Source organism: Vicugna pacos, chromosome 16 (genome assembly GCF_048564905.1).
Source record: "Vicugna pacos chromosome 16, VicPac4, whole genome shotgun sequence".
NCBI lineage: Eukaryota > Metazoa > Chordata > Mammalia > Artiodactyla > Camelidae > Vicugna > Vicugna pacos.
The window spans coordinates 9,709,079-9,727,173 of NC_133002.1; the positions used below are offsets into that span (position 1 = coordinate 9,709,079).

General features: G+C 41.5%; 2 protein-coding genes across 8 annotated transcripts; one reads left to right on the forward strand and one right to left on the reverse strand.

Annotated features, from left to right (window-relative positions):
• Positions 1-1,830: 1,830 nt before the first annotated feature.
• DERL2 (derlin 2) lies at positions 1,831-11,579 on the reverse strand. 3 transcript variants are annotated; one of them, XM_006217589.4, is made up of 7 exons: positions 11,189-11,579; positions 10,312-10,377; positions 8,269-8,342; positions 7,057-7,150; positions 6,094-6,289; positions 5,740-5,830; positions 1,831-2,352 (listed from the first exon to the last, which is right to left on the reverse strand). In XM_006217589.4, exons 1-7 carry the CDS (start codon positions 11,279-11,281, stop codon positions 2,247-2,249), a joined length of 720 nt encoding a protein of 239 aa, XP_006217651.1. In that variant the 5' UTR covers positions 11,282-11,579; the 3' UTR covers positions 1,831-2,246. The 3 variants fall into 3 exon arrangements, with proteins under 3 accessions (XP_006217651.1, XP_072796693.1, XP_031530811.1); XM_072940592.1 differs by having other exon boundaries at positions 10,312-10,374; positions 11,189-11,330; XM_031674951.2 differs by lacking the exons at positions 6,094-6,289; positions 7,057-7,150; positions 8,269-8,342 and having other exon boundaries at positions 11,189-11,347.
• A 33-nt stretch (positions 11,580-11,612) lies between these two features.
• Positions 11,613-17,008, forward strand: MIS12 (MIS12 kinetochore complex component). 5 transcript variants are annotated; one of them, XM_072940594.1, is made up of 3 exons: positions 11,613-11,793; positions 12,565-12,700; positions 15,206-17,008. In XM_072940594.1, the coding sequence occupies exon 3, from the start codon at positions 15,246-15,248 to the stop codon at positions 15,864-15,866; it is 621 nt and encodes a 206-aa protein (XP_072796695.1). In that variant the 5' UTR covers positions 11,613-11,793; positions 12,565-12,700; positions 15,206-15,245; the 3' UTR covers positions 15,867-17,008. The 5 variants fall into 5 exon arrangements, with proteins under 5 accessions (XP_072796695.1, XP_072796694.1, XP_006217673.2 ...); XM_072940593.1 differs by having other exon boundaries at positions 11,614-11,793; positions 12,565-12,671; XM_072940595.1 differs by lacking the exon at positions 11,613-11,793 and adding an exon at positions 11,995-12,124 and having other exon boundaries at positions 12,565-12,671.
• Positions 17,009-18,095: the final 1,087 nt, after the last annotated feature.

Sequence of the window (18,095 nt, forward strand, 5' to 3'; positions counted from 1 at the left end):
TGTGCTTTTCAGTATTACTGGTAGAATCCAGGAATCCCTTAGATTCTATGTATGTCAGATAAACTGGTCACAAAACTCCATGTATCAAATCCTACTTTTCAGTTGACTTGTGTTAAGAAAAAGAAAGTGTTCTGGAAGAACCAAGATTGAGAGGTAAGCTGGGGAAGAAGTGAGGACTTTTCCTTATGTCCAGATGAGCCTAGCTTTCTTGTTGAGCAACACAGGGCCAGGGATGGTGGCAGCGGGACCGGCCGCACAGATTAAGAGGTCAGTGCTTGAAAGGACCACTGCCCAGGACACAGTGTGGTAGCATAGCATGGAACCCTGTCACTCGGAATTCTCATCCCATAAAAGCAGAGCAACCCAAATCCCGTAACTGACTGCGTTTAGGCCATAAATTCAAATTTTGTTCCCTGTTTTACCCAGTCAATAGTATGTTCAGACATCCCCCACTTAAATGAACAGTCAGTGATTGGATTCTAGGATTAAAATTTTACCACAAAAATTCCATGAATTGGATAACTCAAAGTTAACTAAGGGAGAACAAATAAAACTAGATACTAGAACAAATAAAACCAATTTCTAGCCCCCAAACAAAAAAAAATCCATCTAATTAAATTCAAGCTTTCTTGAACAAAGACAACATTTTAAAATCCCGAAAGGATAATACATTCAAGATTGGCTGTTTAAAGATTTTTTTAAAAACCACTTACCAGAAAAGCAGCAGTCCCATTAACCCATGTTCCATAAAATTCCAACAATAAATCAAATTCAAAGTTACTGACGAGCAGCGTATAAAGTACTTCCGTTAAATTCCATTACTTACATATATCCCATTTAGATTTAAAGATATTAAAAAACTTTTCACTTCACAAACAATCTGAAAATTCCCATTTAGGATGCTGATTATGTTAATCTAAACCTCATGTTCATCTTTCTAAGGAAAATCTCACATTCTAGAAAGCAACCACTTAGCCAAGCTGAAACTACTTGGGGAATGTTCCTGTGCCTACATACTGTCTATTAAAACGATGTGAATTAATCCCCTTCTTTGGGGTGTCCATTCTATTCCTCTGGGTTCTCTGAATTATTTAGGCAGTGTTATTGAAAACTTTCTGAGCCCCAGAAGGGTGAGTATTTTGGGTAGGTACTTAGTGAACCACTGGTGTTAAGTGCCAACTTCTGTGGCCCTTGTCCGATTTCTACCTGATTGGGAAGGTAAACCAGGTACTTGGCTCTGAAAGCTCCCTGGCTTTTCACGAAGCAGATGATACATGTTCACCAGCCAAAGACCCAGGAGAAATGTATTCCTGCCTAACTGGTACCTGTTCCTCTGGCTCCAAAATCAACATTCTAACTTGTCTTCCTGGTGTGAAAAAGATCTTTCTGTTCTTTTCCAAAATGGTGGCCATTATCTGCCTTTCCCTGGATGTTTCTGAACGGAGAAATGAAAGCAGAGTTAATAAATGAGAAGCCATAGTAGCTTCGCGCCTGACTCTCCTACAGCCGGATTCCTATTGTTACTGGAGCCACCCTACCCTCTTTTTCCGGCGTTGTCTGACAACTTGAAGTTTTGTAAAACCCAGACGGAGAACAAACCATCTGGACAACAGAAGCAAATCCTCTTCCTGCTGGAGCTGGCATTCTGCTAGGAAGATGCGTGTACAGCCACAGTGCGTCAGCCACGTGTTTCTAGTCTTGAAATGAAATCCAGTCGAAAGCTGTGAAGACACGGGAACAGTGGGCATGGAAACGACTCTGAGCTCGGACCTATGCAGGAGAGCTAGGAGACACTGTGATAATTTAAAAGATCACACACAAAAGCGTTAATTCAGTGAGAGAGAGATGGAATTCAGTTTTATTTTGTCCTCTCTGAAACTTCCATTTACACCACGGCCTCATCTATCAAAGAGGAGGAGGAGGAGGAGGAGGAAAAAACTCTGCCCGTCACCACAGAACTCGGGTACTCGGGTACTCGCTCCTTAGAGGTGCAGGGTCTTTGTTTCTCCAGTTTCTTGGCTCCGAGAGATTATACTTTCAGTACCAGCGTAGTGAGGAACCACTGGCAGGAGGCTGGAAATGTCTTCTGTATCCATCAACGTGCCATTCCATAAAGTGCTTCTGGAGTTAAAATCTTGTCAAGCTGTCAAAAGTGTCCACACTTTTGCAACACAAAGGATAAAAGAATCCCGAGGGGTATGTCACTGAGTCCTTCCCGGCTGGGTCTCATTATTGGCACCGCTGCCTTAACCGCCGAGGCGCTGGCCCTCGCCCCAGGCGAAGCCTCCTGGCCGCTCTTCAGGGAGTGGATTGTAATTTGGATCTTCCTCTGGTGTATCAAAAATAGCCTTCCTAAAAGACAGGCAACAAATATAGTTCAGTCACCTTAGGTCCTCAGTCCTCCAAGGTCAAAATGGTCCCATAGGGTTTCTACCAACTGCAAGCATTATATCTGCCTACCAATGAAACAGTTAACATATTTCAAAGGCATTCATAATTATTTCACATTTACATCAACTTTTACCTCCTTTACTAATCTTTACTACAAAAGCAAAGTATGTTAATTGTAGAGAAAACAGGAAATACATATGAGCAAAAACATCCTGACTCCCTAGAGGTAATTATGTTGATGTTTTCATTATGCTTTCGGAACTTTTATACATGTAATTTCACAAATGTTAGATCACAGTACTTCTGTTTTGTAACCTGACTTTCACTAAATCTATCATGAATGTCTCCCTACAACTAAGGTATCATCCAACATCCATTGACAGATGAATGGATAAACAAAATATTAGTCAGCCTTAAAAAGAAAGGAAATTCTGACACATGCTATAACACAGATGAATCTTGAAGATACTACGTTAAGTGAAATCAGCCAGTCATAAAAGGACAAGTACTGTATCTTTCCAATCATGTGACGTACAGTTTCAGTTCTGTGATATATAGAGGTCTACGGAGAGACGGCGGCGACAGAAGCACAATGTGAATGTACTTAATGCCACTGAACAGTGAGCAAGGATTACCAGGGAAGTGACTTGAGGGAACTTTCTAGGTGACGGTAATTTTCTTTATCTTGGTAAGAGGTTGGATTACATAGGCGTGTGCACTTATGAAAATCCATTAGTTGACACACTTGAGATTTGTTTATTTTGTTGCATATAAATAAAAACTCTAGTTAATGATATATATACACACACTAAAATATTCAGAGAATTAAGTATACTGGAATGCAAAAATGGATGGAGTGACAGCTAAGATGCACAAAAAAGCAAGAATAGCAAAATAGGAACTGTAGAATAGCATCTCTGTGGTGGCTAAATGTGACTGTATAATTTTGTCCTACTTTTCTGTAAATTTGGAAATTTTTATAATAAAATATTGGAGGAAAAAAACTAGAATGAATCATGTGGAGTTGTACCAGAACTGGGAGTATCAGTATAAACCCATGTTTTAAAAATACAAAGAACCAAAAATATAGATGTATCTACACTCATATGCCTACATATAGTTCCCTTGCCCTGTTCACTGAGAGGACTTGGGAGCAGCAATACTTCAAAAGAAATGAGCACATCTGGCACCCAGACCTTGGGTTCTAAATACCATTCTCCACTAAAAAGGAACTAGGTCTCCTTTAAGAAACAGCTGATTCTAGGACTGGTCAAGGAGAGCACAAGATGAGCCTGGGATATCTTGTTGGGCTAAAAAGTAATAAACTAGTTAAGAAAAAAAAAAATGGGAGCATGTTGAAAAGTACTTAGAAGCCAGTTTGAAGCGGCACCCCTTGGCCAAGTCTGGGACAATATAAGCATCAAAATAAACAATGATGACAAGGGATAATCCATGAATAAAACATGAAATCATGGATTCACGCAGATATAAATGAATTGAAATTTGGTAAGAAAAGAGACGTTTACATTGTCTCAAAATACCTCCCCACAAAACACTTAATTACAAAAGAAAAAAAGTGACTTTGTGGTGGAGAAGCCCCGCAGATATCTTAATTAAATAATCAAAAGTGATTATCACCACTTTGGCAAATTCAGCAAACTGAAATCCTGTGCCAGTGGGCTGCAATGAGAAGACCACAGCATCACTTCTCAGCTATTCCTGCCGCAGCTGCAAAACATGAACCTAAATGTGAGGGAACGTCAGACAAACCCAACCTGAGGCATTCTACAAAATGGGCTTATATTCTTCAAAAATGTCAGTGTCATCAAAGTCAAGGTAAGGCCGAGGAGCTGCTCCAAACTGAAGGCGACTAAAGAGACATGATCACAAAATGCAACACATGGACCTGAACCGGACTCTTCTGCTATAGCGAACTTGATCAGGACAGCTGCCCGAAGTGGAACTGGGTCTGAGGATTAGTGTTTACTTCCAGATTTTGCCTACGTAGAAGAATGCCCTTGTTTACAAAAAATACACATTAAAGGGCGTCATCGGGCATTAGATTGACAATTTACTTTCAGATACCTGAGGAGGGAAAAAGTCCTCTGTACTGTTCTGTAAGTTTCTGTAAATCTGAAACCGTTTCGAAATTTTCGAAAAGAAAAGTCATAGGAACCATGAGACACCACCTTACAGCTATCAAACCAGGAAAGGGTGAACACAACACCTCCCACATTTGCTGAAGATTTGGGGAAATGGACACTTATACATTGCTGGTGGAAACATAAACCTGAAGGTCCACTCTGGATGGTGGTTTGGCAAGAAGCCAAACAGCAATTCCACTTGTAGGAATTTATCCTTTGAAAATCATCACGGATGTGTGCGAAGGATGCGCTCCACGTGCTATATATACGGATGTGTAGCCACAAGGATGTTCACCACTCCAACCATGGGAGGAAGAGCAAAAAGGATGTCAGTGTCCAGGAATAAGGGACTCATAAATCATGCTCCCTTCACACCAGGGGGCATTATGTAGCTGTTACAATTTTGTAGGACATTTATGATGGAGAAGTGATCGTGATACATTACATTTAAAAGGAGGTTATGGAATAGCATTTTTTAAAAAGTACACAGACAGTAAAAGACTGATGAATACATATCAAAAAGTTATAGCAAGAGGTAGGATTACAGAGGATTTTACTTTCTTCTTTTTGCTGAGCTATTCTACAACCAACATTTTACAATAAAAACTCCCATTTTATTCCTAAAGTGAACATTTTTTAATGCAGTATATCCAAAGGACACACAATTACGGCAAAGAAAGATGTCCTATAAATCAAAGCTCTATCCTCAGGAAAAAAGTGCAAAAAAGGGGCTTGCTTAAAAATCCCACGGCTGGCTGGTAGAACAAACAGTCTTTACTTGGCTTCCAGTCCAAAGCCGTTTCCACTTTACTTCACTGCTTATCTCTACCGCCTGTCTGGAAGACCAGAAATTCCACCATTAGAAACTTCCTTCTAGTCGTTTTGCCCATTTTGCTATTGCATCCCTCTAAACACAGACAGCAGCCTTCACGAAGCTAGTAGGCTCGTCCCTGGGACAGGAGGTGCTGCTTGTCATCCGGGACGGCAATTACCAAGTCACCCTCGGGACATCCTGAGCCTGTTTACCTTGCTCCTGCCACAGCTGTCTGTTCCTGCGTGATCCAAATGCCAGATTGCTCAATCTGCAAATATTTACCGGCATGAACTCTGCATGCCAGCAGCTTTGGGAGCCCAGAGAAAACAGACCACGGACCCTGCCCCAGTTTATCTGTAAGGAACATGCAACCTGGTGTCAAATACTCACAGAATAGATGGTGTTTTCAGAATTCTTATTCCACCAGGCTGATTGGGAAATACATCTTCCAAGAAAAAATATATGTGTCCAACCGCAATACCTAGAGTCAACCAGAAATAAAGGATGAGGGAGAGGAGTAAAATTTCGATGGCAGGTGGATCTACTGACAAAAATTCCTCATATTTAGCAAGAAAGGTCAATATAGTTATTCAAAACTTGAAAACTAATCTTGTAGCCTTCGAGCATACAACTATCAAATAATCCTATTAACAGCTATATATGAAGGCCAGACAGAGTAAACATGAAAAATAGTGACAAAATACATTTGCAAGTAAAACAGAAAAGTAGTGATAAGGATCTTACCCAAGAGGTCCACAATGATTGAGTTCCCCAACAACAAGGAAAAGCCCATGAGCACCCAGGGTAGAAAGGGGGCCTGGAAATTGAGAAGGCCGAAGAAGTTCATGCGGACATATGGGTTCCTTCGGCTCCACACGTAGACAAGCATTATTGTAAAGGCCTGGCCCAAGAAAACTAAGCTCACAAACAAACCAAAAAGCTAGCAGTTGGCATTAAGGAAAACAGCAACATTAAAAGTGTAATAGGGCAGACTGGGCAAGAGAACTAAGGACTGTGTTCTAACACATGTTTGAATTGGGAAAGGCGAGCAATAGTTACCTCTTCAGAAGAATAAAAGCCCCCAGATAATTACCCAGAGCCATCAGGCAAAAGCCTGCTGAGGCCACATCATCTGGACTGTTGCTACTTCAAACTGATATTCTGCTTTCATGAGGTTCTTGCCTCTTTGGAATATGTGTTCATTCCTCGGTCAGGAATTACATGAAAGCTCACTCACCACAAGCACCTTCACACAGGTGAGTAAAAGCCAGCTGGAGCAAAACCATCTTGTCAGACAGGGCTACATTCAAGTCTGGTACTCAGATGACAATTCTTTGTCTTTTTCGAAGTGATTTATCCATTTTGATGGTGACCAAATAAATGTCTTACCAACTTAGCTTAAAAGTAAAGTACACTCATCAATGAGAATTTATCTTAGATACTTAATAGCAACCCACCTGGGTTAAAAGTTCCTCTGACTTGCTCACAGTGGAAGAGCATCCTGTCCAACCTCTAGGCTTAGAAAGCTGTCACACAGAGTGTGCTATAAAATAAACAGTGGGCGCCTGAAGCTAAAATCGAGGGGTCCTGCATTTATCTGTCTGTTCAGAGTATCTAGTGAATTTCAGGAGGCAGACGAAAAGCTTTAGAAAGAGAGAGGGTGTTCTTTAATGTTTTCCTGTATTTGTTCTATTTGTTGAAGGATACGGTCATTAAGAATCCACCAAAAAGGAACATAAATACAAAGTCTGCTGTCCGACCTCGGAAAGAGCCTTCTTCTAGCATTCGACAGTAACGATATCTTAAGTTCCAAGTTAAGAAAATGTTAAGTATACAAATATTAAAAAAGTAAAATTTAATGTATCACAAAAGTATACTGGGACTCCACATTGTCTATAAGAAGTCAAGCCTTCGCTTCCATAAGAATGTTTATGAGAGGTAGTAAGGTAACTTCTCTTTTACCAGGCATTTTAGGCAAGGTGAAGAGAAGACCAGCTCCAAACTTTACAAAAACTGTTCCTGATTGCAGAACCAAGCCAGATGTTGCATACACATGCTTCCAGTCACCGACTACACCTTTTCAAATCTGTGCTGTCTTTCCCATGATCAGGCACACCCTAATCTACATCATCCTTGCTTTTACACAACCTAACATGGAGGAAATCCCCATCAAGAAGCACTGTGGGATAATCTGCTTTTTCAGGCCAAGTAATTACACATTTCTATACCTCAGTCAATAGGATGCATTACAATGAAAAAATTTATTAGAAACTTACCAGAATGATATACCATACATAGGAATCCATCCTAGGACAGGAATCCTGTCACCCCTAAGAGGCCCTCTGTCTACTGAGATGAGATGAGGTGTAACTCTCCTCTTAATACAGAGATTCAGGGTGCAGGAGAAATGCTCTGTTCAGAGACCCCAATTACCATTTGACCAGAGCACAACTCTTCCTCTTTTTCAACAAACTGGAACGTGGTGAGCCTGGCAGACATAGCACTGTCTTTGCAGCCAGGAGAACCAGCAACTGAGATCCGAAGAGATCTCAAGTTCTCTATCCTTCATGAACTCACTTCCAGGTTGTGTTTTTCACTTGGTACCTGCTGGTGTTATTCTGTAAGTACCTCTCCACCAAATCACTTCTGTTCTCCCTTGGTCAGATCTGTAAGTGGCTTGTGGGCAGAAATGTAATCATTTTATGGTTAAATACCTCCCATTTGAATAAACAGAGACCTACAAACACCCTCAAAACATTACTATCTGATCAACTACTCTGTGTACCACTGAGCCAGTACACAGGAGAAGTTACAGCCATGACAGTAACAAAAATAACAGGTTAGTTAGTTTCAAACTTACTACTGTATTTCCTAAGTAAATCTAAAGTTTTTATGCTAATCCCACTTAGTAAAGGATACAGAAAAATCATGTTAAATAAAAAATTGAATCCAACTGGCCCAAAAAATAAGAAATTGGTGATTAGCCTCCATATCTGTTAAAAGAAAAAAAAAATCAACAGAAAGACAGATTAAGTAAAATATACCAAGAAACATTTCCATATTAAGACAACCACATCCCATGACTACAATGGTTGAAAGGCCATGGATAGGTGATACTAAGTTCTGAACCCAAAAGTGGGGGGCACACAATCTGACACTGAACTTTGTGTTGCTTCTAGGTGAAAGTCTGAAAGATATCACTCGGCCTCTGAAATTTCTAAGGATAATAGGACAGAATGCTTGAAATTGTGTTTTGTTTTTTTTTAAACCCATACCATATGGTCAGGCAAATTATGGGCAAAGTTTGCTGGAAAGACCAGGTTCATCTGCAGAATAGGAAACTGCTTTCATATATGTAGTATCACAATTTAATGACTAGTCTCCAGACACCAGAGAAAAACTGCAGGGATCTAATATCAATTGCTAAGAAATGTTTCTATATTAGGCAGGCAGAAACACCCAGAGTAAAGAGTAACTCTAAAGCAAATACTCAAATTCTTGTCTGAACAAATAGCCAACTCCCTACAAGTAAAGACCTAATGCCCTAATAATTAGAGTCTAACTGGTAGACACACAGACACTCATTTTCAGATTGGAAACCCTGACAGATTTTTCTCCAACCAACCCATCCACACCTGCAATAAAAATGACTACTCAACAATGGCAGCACACTTAACATTTACAGTGTTTTATCATATTCTGTTATCTCATGTGATCTTAATTATCCTGTGAGATGAGCAGGCTGGCACTCCTTCCCCCCATTTGATGTATGAGGAAGCTAAGAGATTTGGATAATTTTAAAGTTGCCTGCCCAACTTTACAGGGAGCGTGTACAGGGAGACTCTGAACTCAAGCCTAGAAGTCCTAATTCCAATGCAGATACATGGTGTCATCAAGAGTTTAACCCCAGGCAAAACCAAGCCTTGGATGCTTGGATGGAGCTATAGCTCCCAGTGAAAGCAATGTGAGGAGAGACAGAAGAATGCAGCAACAAGGGTGCACCGGACTGCTTTATGCATCATTAAATTCTTAAGGATTGGTAGCTATTCAAGTTGAACAAACCATTCAGGATTGTTTACTACATACTAATTGCATCCAGGATTTTAGAGTTCTCAATCTAGTGAGGAAACAAGCATACAAATCAGTGTAAGCATGAGGTGAGAGACATAAAATAAGTGTTTGCAGAGACCCTAGGGACATGAAGGAGGATGAATCTGAGAAGGGTACACAAAAGCTGCATCTTGAACGGCAAGCTGGAGTTCAACGACTATAAAGTCAATGAACACATTTGAGACAGAAGGAATAGAAGGTGTAGAGGAAGAATTACTGGCTTTTGGATTTCTCTCTCACTCCAACTATAGCCTATATGATCATCCTAGAACAGGAAAAGACATCTCTCTTTTAGCATTCTAGTTACTGGAAAGGACTGTCTCTCATTGTAATCTAATAAACTGGTATGTTGTTTTAGATGTCAGTCTTCTGGAGTTATATTTGATCCCTGAAAGATGGATCAGTGCACTAAGAGAACTGAGTTTCTGAACTGGACCACAGTGATAGCATCCAGGTGATGGACAATATAAGGGCATAAGAGACTCTCCCTGGACAGAGAGCCGATCAGTCTCTTCCCAACCTACAATATTAACTTTGAACCAGTGACTCCCAAATACAGGAACTGTACACATCAAATCAAAACCATGCAGAGAACTTTAAAAATAAAATGCAGATTTTTAATTCCTCCCCTTGGTGATTCTGATTTGGTACATGATCAGGAGCTTGAGAATCTCTCAGATGTTTCAGGCTGCAGAATCACTGCTTTGTACTTTCACCACCCTCCCTTCCCCCACATTAAGACTTACAAGCAAACAGTCCCACTGAATTCATTTTTGAGATAGTATATGGCAGATTACCTACTAAAAAGAAAAACAATTTTAAAAACTGAAACATTAATGGTGGACCACTTACCTGAAAGTGTTTAAAGATTAATTCAGGATTGAAGTACAACTGAAAAGGTGTGATCAATTCCAACTGCTGAAATAGAAAAAGGGCTTCTTAAAGCAAATCAATCAAGGAAAAAAAAAGATTTACAACAAAAGACTCATTTAGGCTTTTTTTCTTAGGCTGGAGTTAAAGGTTGGTAAAGAAATGTCTAGAACAGGCAAAATTCTATGTATTCCCCAATACTTAACGCAAAATAAAAGTTTGATGTTTCAATAGTTGAGGCTAACATGAAGGTATGGAAGGGAGGTGGTGATATCTTAAATACAAGGTAGGTAAGAGCAGCTACTATGAATCTGCCCAACATAGGGGGACCACCTGAAACAGCTGTGTGAAGCAACACAATTCACTCAAAAGAACCGAGACTCAATACCTTGCCACTGTCAGGGCTGGGTGCCAGCCAACCTCTATATTCAGACTTTCATTATTGCAAGACTTTTCCCCGTCGACAACTTCTAGCTTTCCATCCTCAATATCTATACTTCTCCACTAAGCGGACCTTCCTCCTCCTAGTCACCACTGTATCTCTTGGTTGCCGCCAGAGTTCTCAGACATGTTTCCTGGGTGGGCGGCTCCCGCAGCCCTGACTTGCTATGGGTCCTGCCTTTATCTCTCGGAAACTGACCCGCTGTCCTGATCCTCCACCCCTCATGGTGCAGCACTCCCTTCTTGGGTCACTGGATAAGCACTCCCGGGGCCACTCCGAACCCCAGAGTGAGCCCTGTTCGCCTCCACCCACCCTTGAGACCAACCCCTCTGAGCTTCCCCAAGGCCCAAACCCGTTTCCCAAGGACCCAGTCATATCCAGCCCGATTAATGAGAGGGTGGCGCTGCAGCTGCTTACCACAGCGGCGGTGGTGAGGACGCAGGCGGTGGTGTAGGCGCGGCTGACCGGTGGGATCTGGAGGTACTCCAACCGGAGGCTCTGGTACGCCATCTTTCCCACCGCCGCCTGCCCACCTCCCCGCCCCACTTCCCCTTCCGCCAGTCAGTCCCGGCGGCGGGGCGGGATCAGGGCGGGATCAGGGCGGGATCAGGGCGGGCCCGCCCAGGACGCTGCTGTCCAATCAGCACCGCCCAATCGGCCATCCACCAATCCCTAGAGCCCGAAGGAAAGAACACCCGCCAATTACGAGTTGCGTCTCCGTGGCGGCCCAGCTTCGCTTCTCCACCCACCAACGTAGCAGAGAAGAGAGTGAGTACCAATTCCTCCCGCCAATCCCTGCCGGCCACAGCTAGCTTTCCCGCCCGGCCCCTTCCCGTCCCCAGTCCAGGCAGCCAATCAGGAGCGTGGTGGCATCCTGCCCTTGCTCTCGTTCGCTGTGGCAGATATCGGTCGGAGTTTTGGGGAGCTGGCGGCGCCGCCTATCTCTGGCAGCAGACGGTGGTTTAAAGGAGGTGGCGGGAAGCCGGTGTTTGGTCGAATTCGTCACCCTCATGGTCGCCTGGGTAAGTGCCACGGGGTTGCATTTTTTCTGAAGAGGAGCGGGAAGAGGTGACACTGGGTGAGGCATCACTGCCTGGCGCTGGAGCGGCCTGATGGAGGAGCGTCGCCGGCGGGGCGCGAACCTCTTCCCTCAGGTCCCGACATGCAGCGGGGGCGCGGGGCGTGCCGGCAGCCCGCCCTCCGGCCGGAAGTAGTTCCTGCCCCGCGGTAACTCTGCTTGCCGAGGTGCCCTGGGCGCCTCCCGAGGCTCCCGTGCAAATACGGATTAGGCCGTACTCCTCCTGCTTGCGGAGAAGATAGGCCCATGATGATAATATCCTAAAGTAGGACTTGGTCAGTCCTCGAAGAGGGGTCCTGATGGGAATTCAGGGGAAGGGGAGAGCCCCAGGGAAGTTTATTGAAACCGACCCTTGGAAGATATTTGGCCAGGCCTCCTTTCTTGAGGGAAAGACATCTCAGGGAAAGGATACCGCTTGGTTTGGTTGGAACAAAGAGTAGTCAGATCATGGCAGGCAAAGTTAAGAATATTATCCTTTATTCGGTGGATTATAAGGAAGCACTAAAGGTTGTTGGAATAGGGAGTGGCCATCGAGTCTGGTAGTATATAAGAAAGGAATTAAGGCTGGAGAGAGTGGGGTTTTTTTGTTTGTTTTTTTAAGGATACGAATTCTTAATTTATAGTAGAAATCTGAAGAACTAATATGAATGAAGTGATGCTCACCTTTACTGGTAGTCGGAGAAATAAACTAAATTTTTTTTTGCCTATTTCTCAGATATCACCCTCACAGCCTATTGGTAAAACAGTGCTGCATGTTTTGCTTACCCTGATAAGGGAGGAACACCTCGACAGAGCTTTGGCAGTGTCTCATGGGGATAACAGGCAAGATCGGAATTTTTTTTTAAAGAATGGCAAGTTTGGTTTAAAGTGTATTTTTCAATTTGGGGGCTTGATTAGGATTGGGTAGAGATCATGAAAAGCAGTCCAGCACTGGTAGAAACATTTGAGCCAAGGGTTTGAGAGAATCTAGTTGTACCGATTGTTGAGGCTTCCCACTGAAGAGCTGATCAGTCTTTTGGAGGGTTCCATAATGAACAATCAAGCCATTTGGACAATGAAGATACTATTCTGATTTCCTAGAATAGTAGAGTCATGCTGATGTAAACAATAAGTTGTGGGGGGAGGCAAGGGGACTTGATAGTTCAGTCCTCAGTATCCAACCTGTATATGCGGTAAAACAATTTTGCACCTATCACATTTGCAAAAATTAGAATTTTGAGTAATACCAAGTGAAGGCAAAAACATGAAAAAGAAATTCTGATATACTGCAAGTGGGAGGGTAAACCAGCCTAGCCGTACCCCCCAACCCCAGCCCTACTATGTCTTGGAGAACATTTTGGCAGTATTTAGTGAAATTATGTATGCATAAATTGTATGGCCCAGCAACTACTGTCTGTGTAAATACCCTGCAAGTCCTTGAGGAGATGTAATTGAAAAGTGTCCATTACATTATTTCTGGGAGCAAAGTGCTGAAAAAGGAAACTGAGTGTCTGTCACAAGGAGAATAGGCACATCAAATATGGTGTATTAATGGAATACTTTAGTCAGAGACAATGAAGTATAACACTGAAGTGTAATAACATGAATCAATTGCAAACATGTAAAGAAATATGTAAACTATTCATGCACAAAACTATATTTCTTTCAAGACTATACAGTTGACCCTTGAACAGTGTGGGGATTAGGGGTGCCAATCCACCAAGCAGTTGAACATCCTTATATAATTTAGAGTTGGCTCTCCATATATGTGGTTCTACATTCACGGCTTCAACCAACCGGGATTATGTTGTACTTTAGTATTTACTCTTGAAAGAAAGCTGCATTATAAGTGGACCTGTGCAGTTCAGACCCATGTTATTCAAAGATCAGCTGTATATCTAAAACCTGTTAAAGATAAAATTAAAGATGAATTAAAAAGGCATGCATTAAGACACTGCAGTCGGTTCCTGTGGGAGATGAAAGAATAAAATAAGTAAGAGAGGACCTAGCATGGATCAAAAATAGAGTGCCATGAAATAGGAAGTGTTATCACTTCAATTATGAACATGTAAGGTCCTTAAAAAAGAACAGAGTGGTTAAGAAAGGTCAGATGATGAAGGTCCTTGTAAGCCATATGAAAGAGTTTGAAATTGATGCTGAAGGCATAGGGATATTAAAATCCTGTTGCTCCACAGAGTCCTCTCCACAAGACATAGAAAAGAAAGCAGTTTTATTACTGAATAAGCATATTCAGATTATAATGCATTGTAGGTAATTTGTGAATGAGATTACAAAGACAGACAGAAATTCTACCCTATTTATACAGCTAAGCCATTATAACCATTCTGTTTTTAGCCATTGCATAAATTTTCAAGATTAACAGCATCTTGATGCGTAAAAAGATTTGACTGCACCACTTGCTTCAGATTTTTTCATAAGGTTCAACCTAAATTTATCTGATAATGGAGGTAGCCATTTGTTTTAGCAAATTACTTTGTCTGCAGGAATAGTGAAACTTCTCCTATTTCTGTGCTAAGTGTATGCTTACAGCTCAGGAAAAGTTCCCTAGGTTTAACTCCCCAGTGACAGGGAGGTTGGAGTGCTATTTTCCTAGATGTTTACATTTGAAAGGAATGACTCCCAGACCCTGGAGAAAACGTCAGGGTTGTTGCTCAGCTTCCAATGGGATCTTTTTAAGATGGCTGGGTTGGAAGGACAAGGGAGTTGAGGACATTGGCAAGGGAGTTTTTGAAGTGATGGATCATAGAGCCTGAAATGGATGGGGGGAAGAAGCAAAGTGGGAGAGACTGAGAGCTAGAGAGAGAGCATCAGAGGGCTGAAAGTCTTGAAGATTAAGGTATAGTTAAGAGTCTGTGAATGAGTGTTGGAAGAATAGCATATGAGGTTGTGGTCAAAAAGTAGGAGCAGCAGGGGAGAGAAGATACAGGTATCAACAGCCAGGTGGTAAAAGAGTGCAGATGAAGGTCACTGAAACTCAAGAAACTGAGTCCCCAGGGCATTGGTTAAATCATCCATCTAAGCTTGAAAATTGTCCTGGATGATAACAGAATTCAGAAGGCTGAGCCATAGGCCAGAATCCTCAGTAAATGAGAGGTGAGGGAAATGGACAATGAGGGGGAAGAAGGAGAGATTCTATAACCTCTATGCTGATGGAAAGAACCTCAGAGAGGCAATTGGTTTGTATCCAGTTGTGGATGAGTGCGGCTGGTAGTAGCATCGGGTTTCAATAAAACCCTTATTTTTTGTTTTCTTCTTTGTTTTGTTTTTGTTTCTTTTGCCATCTGCAGTGTGATTTGTTCCTTTCATCAAATGATTTTTTTTAACACAAATGAAATTTTTTCTTTTTACATTTGCAGATTTTTCACAGTCAAAATTAACAAAGCAAAATAAGCCAAGATGTCTGTTGATCCAATGACCTATGAGGCCCAGTTCTTTGGCTTCACACCACAAACTTGCATGCTCAGGATCTACATCGCCTTTCAGGACTACCTCTTTGAAGTGATGCAGGCGGTTGAACAGGTTATTCTGAAGAAGCTGGATGGCATCCCAGACTGTGCGATTAGCCCAGTCCAGATTCGTAAATGCACGGAAAAGTTTCTTTGCTTCATGAAAGGACGTTTTGATACCCTTTTTGGCAAAATGGAGCAGCTGTTTTTACAGTTGATTTTGCGTATTCCCCCAAATGTCTTGCTTCCAGAAGATAAATCTCAGGAGATGCATCCTTATAGTGAGGAAGAATTCCAGCTTCTCCAAAAGGAAATTGAACAGTTACAGGAGAAGTATAAGACTGAATTATGCACTAAGCAGGCCCTTCTTGCAGAATTAGAAGAGCAAAAAATTGTTCAGGCCAAACTCAAACAGACATTGTCTTTGTTTGATGAGCTTGAGAATGTTGGCAGAGACCAGGGGACTAGTGATTTTAGGGAGAGCTTGGTGTTCCTGGTCCAGAACTCCAGAAAACTACAGAATATTAGAGACAATGTGGAAAAGGAAAGCAAAAGACTGAAAATATCTTAACTTCTAAATAGTAAAAGGGGCCTGTCAGAAGGTAGAATGGTAAGGGATTTATGTCAGTGACTTTTCTTAGCCTAGTGAACTGTATATTTTGGGGAGTTTTCTTTGTTTCCTCTTTCTCAGTTTCCACATCTTCCCCTTTTTTTGGTCCACTCTCTTCAAGCATCCATGCACTGTCCTGAACTAATAGGCCTCTAACAGGTGGGAAGGGATTCTTGGTTCAATGACTCATTTTGGGGGCATGACTAAAGAAGTAAAGCTTTCCCTGGACTTTCAAAGATATTGTAAAACTTGTACCTTGGTCATGAGTCCTTTGAAACCTTAATCCTTTTGACTTACTCTTTGGATGAGAGCAAATAACTAAAAGGTTAAATGGGCATCATCTTTATTAACCAGCCACCACCCTTTGGGACAGCCAACACAGACTTTTTGTTCTTGCCCAGTAACTTTTCTCACGTGAGGAAGTTAATAACTAGCTGAAGGAAGCAAGTAGCAGAAAATAAAAACAACCATGATCTTTAGAAAGAAGAAAGAAGTTTTTGTTTCTAAAATAAATCCTTTCCATGTCCAAGGCCTTGGTGGTGGTAAACAGTTTACTGTCTTGGGGCCTAGCAGTGGAAGACCCTGGACGAAAAAGAAGCAGATCTCACTGGCCTAGAACAGGAAGCCTGGACAACACTCAGTATCAAAATTTATGTTAACTAACTGTTAGGTAGTTATACCTTTAAAAAAAATGCTTCAGTTAGTTTTGGAATCTGTCTTGTATCTAATATTTAATTAACTTATTTATTCACACTCATAAGCATCAAATATTTAGTACTCTGAATGATAAATTTTAGACGTGTCTTGTGCTTAAATTCAGTGGAGTCTAATTTTTCCTTTTGTAACTAATCCATTTAAAATGTTAGATCACCCAATGAGAGGGGAGAAATGACAGCAGTTGCTCTTAAGGTATTACTTGCCTTCCATGTCTTCCTGAAGAACAGGATTTAGAGTTTATCCTTCACATAGAAGTGTAACTTAAGGTGTTATTATTTGCAATTAAATATTCATCAGTTTAGGAAGCCTATGTTTACCTGGAATGTATTTCTTGTCAAAGAGTCTTTTTTTCCAATCCTGTACATTATATATGTTTTAAAAGCTTTGATTTGTGATTTTCTGCTGTATATACTGTCACAGTATGCCTTCTTCTTTAGAATGACTTTCTACCCAAATGATTGATTTTTTTTTTTAAATTTAAAAATTCTTTTACACATATGGAGCTTATTTAAAATCTCTTAGTGTATTGGGTTGCATGGCGGAATGGTATGTCTGTGCCTGGTTCCTGGAACCTGTGATTGTACCTTATTTGGAAAAATGGTCTTTGTGGGTATGATTACGTTAAGGATCTGGAGATGAGATCATCCTGAATTATCTGAGTAGGCCCTAAGCCCAATGCCAAGTGACTTTGTAGAGGGAGATCTGAGACGGATGAGGAGGCGATCTTGTGACCACAGAGGGAGGTTGGAGTGATGCAGCCACAACTCAATGCCATGAGCCACCAGGAGCTGGAAGAGGTGGAGAACACATTCTTCCCTAGAGCCTCCAGAGGGAGTATGGCCCTGCTGACACCCTTATTTTAAAGTTCTAGCCTCCAGAACTGTGAGAGAATACATTTCTGCTGTTTTAAGTCACTAAGTTTGTTACAGTTGCTGCAGAAAACTAGTATACTTAGTGAAATTAGAATATTTAGCAGCCGACATCCTTAGGAATACCTTGTTAAGGAAACAACAGCTGAGATCTGGTTGGCTTCATTATAAATGCAATAATATGGTTTGTCTGAATACAGTTAAAATATGGACATGAATGTATAGAAGGGTGAAGTCCACAATATTTAGGACTCAGGGATCCATTTCATGTTGAGTAAGCACTTAATCACTGTTGGATAGTAATACTGTGACTGCTTGTCATAGTTCTGTCTCTGCAGGAACAAATTAATATACTTGGCCCCATTATCTTCTAATAATTAAGTTCCCCCCTCAAAGATTCAGAAATCAATCAGGGTAACAAACACTTAGTTACCCACTCTGCTTACTGCTTCATCTCCCACTCAGCGTCAGTCTCACACTATTTCCTACTTCCCTCTACATTAGAGCCTATGGTTTTGTAATATCAAACCTTCAGCTTCCCTAGATGCCAGCTCCCAGGCTTTCCCTTGTATTTATTTTTATTCTCCCTTATTGTCATGCCTGG

What these genes read in the sequence shown, in the direction of transcription:
- DERL2 (XM_006217589.4), bottom strand. Translation starts at nt 11,281, where the DNA reads ATGGCGTACCAGAGCCTCCGGTTGGAGTACCTCCAGATCCCACCGGTC. An exon ending in TCCTCACCACCGCCGCTGTG is followed by an intron (nt 10,378 to 11,188) that starts GTAAGCAGCTGC and finishes TTTCTATTTCAG; the next exon opens with CAGTTGGAATTGATCACACC. An exon ending in TTATTTAACATGATTTTTCT is followed by an intron (nt 7,151 to 8,268) that starts GTATCCTTTACT and finishes TTGGAACTTAAG; the next exon opens with ATATCGTTACTGTCGAATGC.
- MIS12 (XM_072940594.1), top strand. Translation starts at nt 15,246, where the DNA reads ATGTCTGTTGATCCAATGACCTATGAGGCCCAGTTCTTTGGCTTCACA.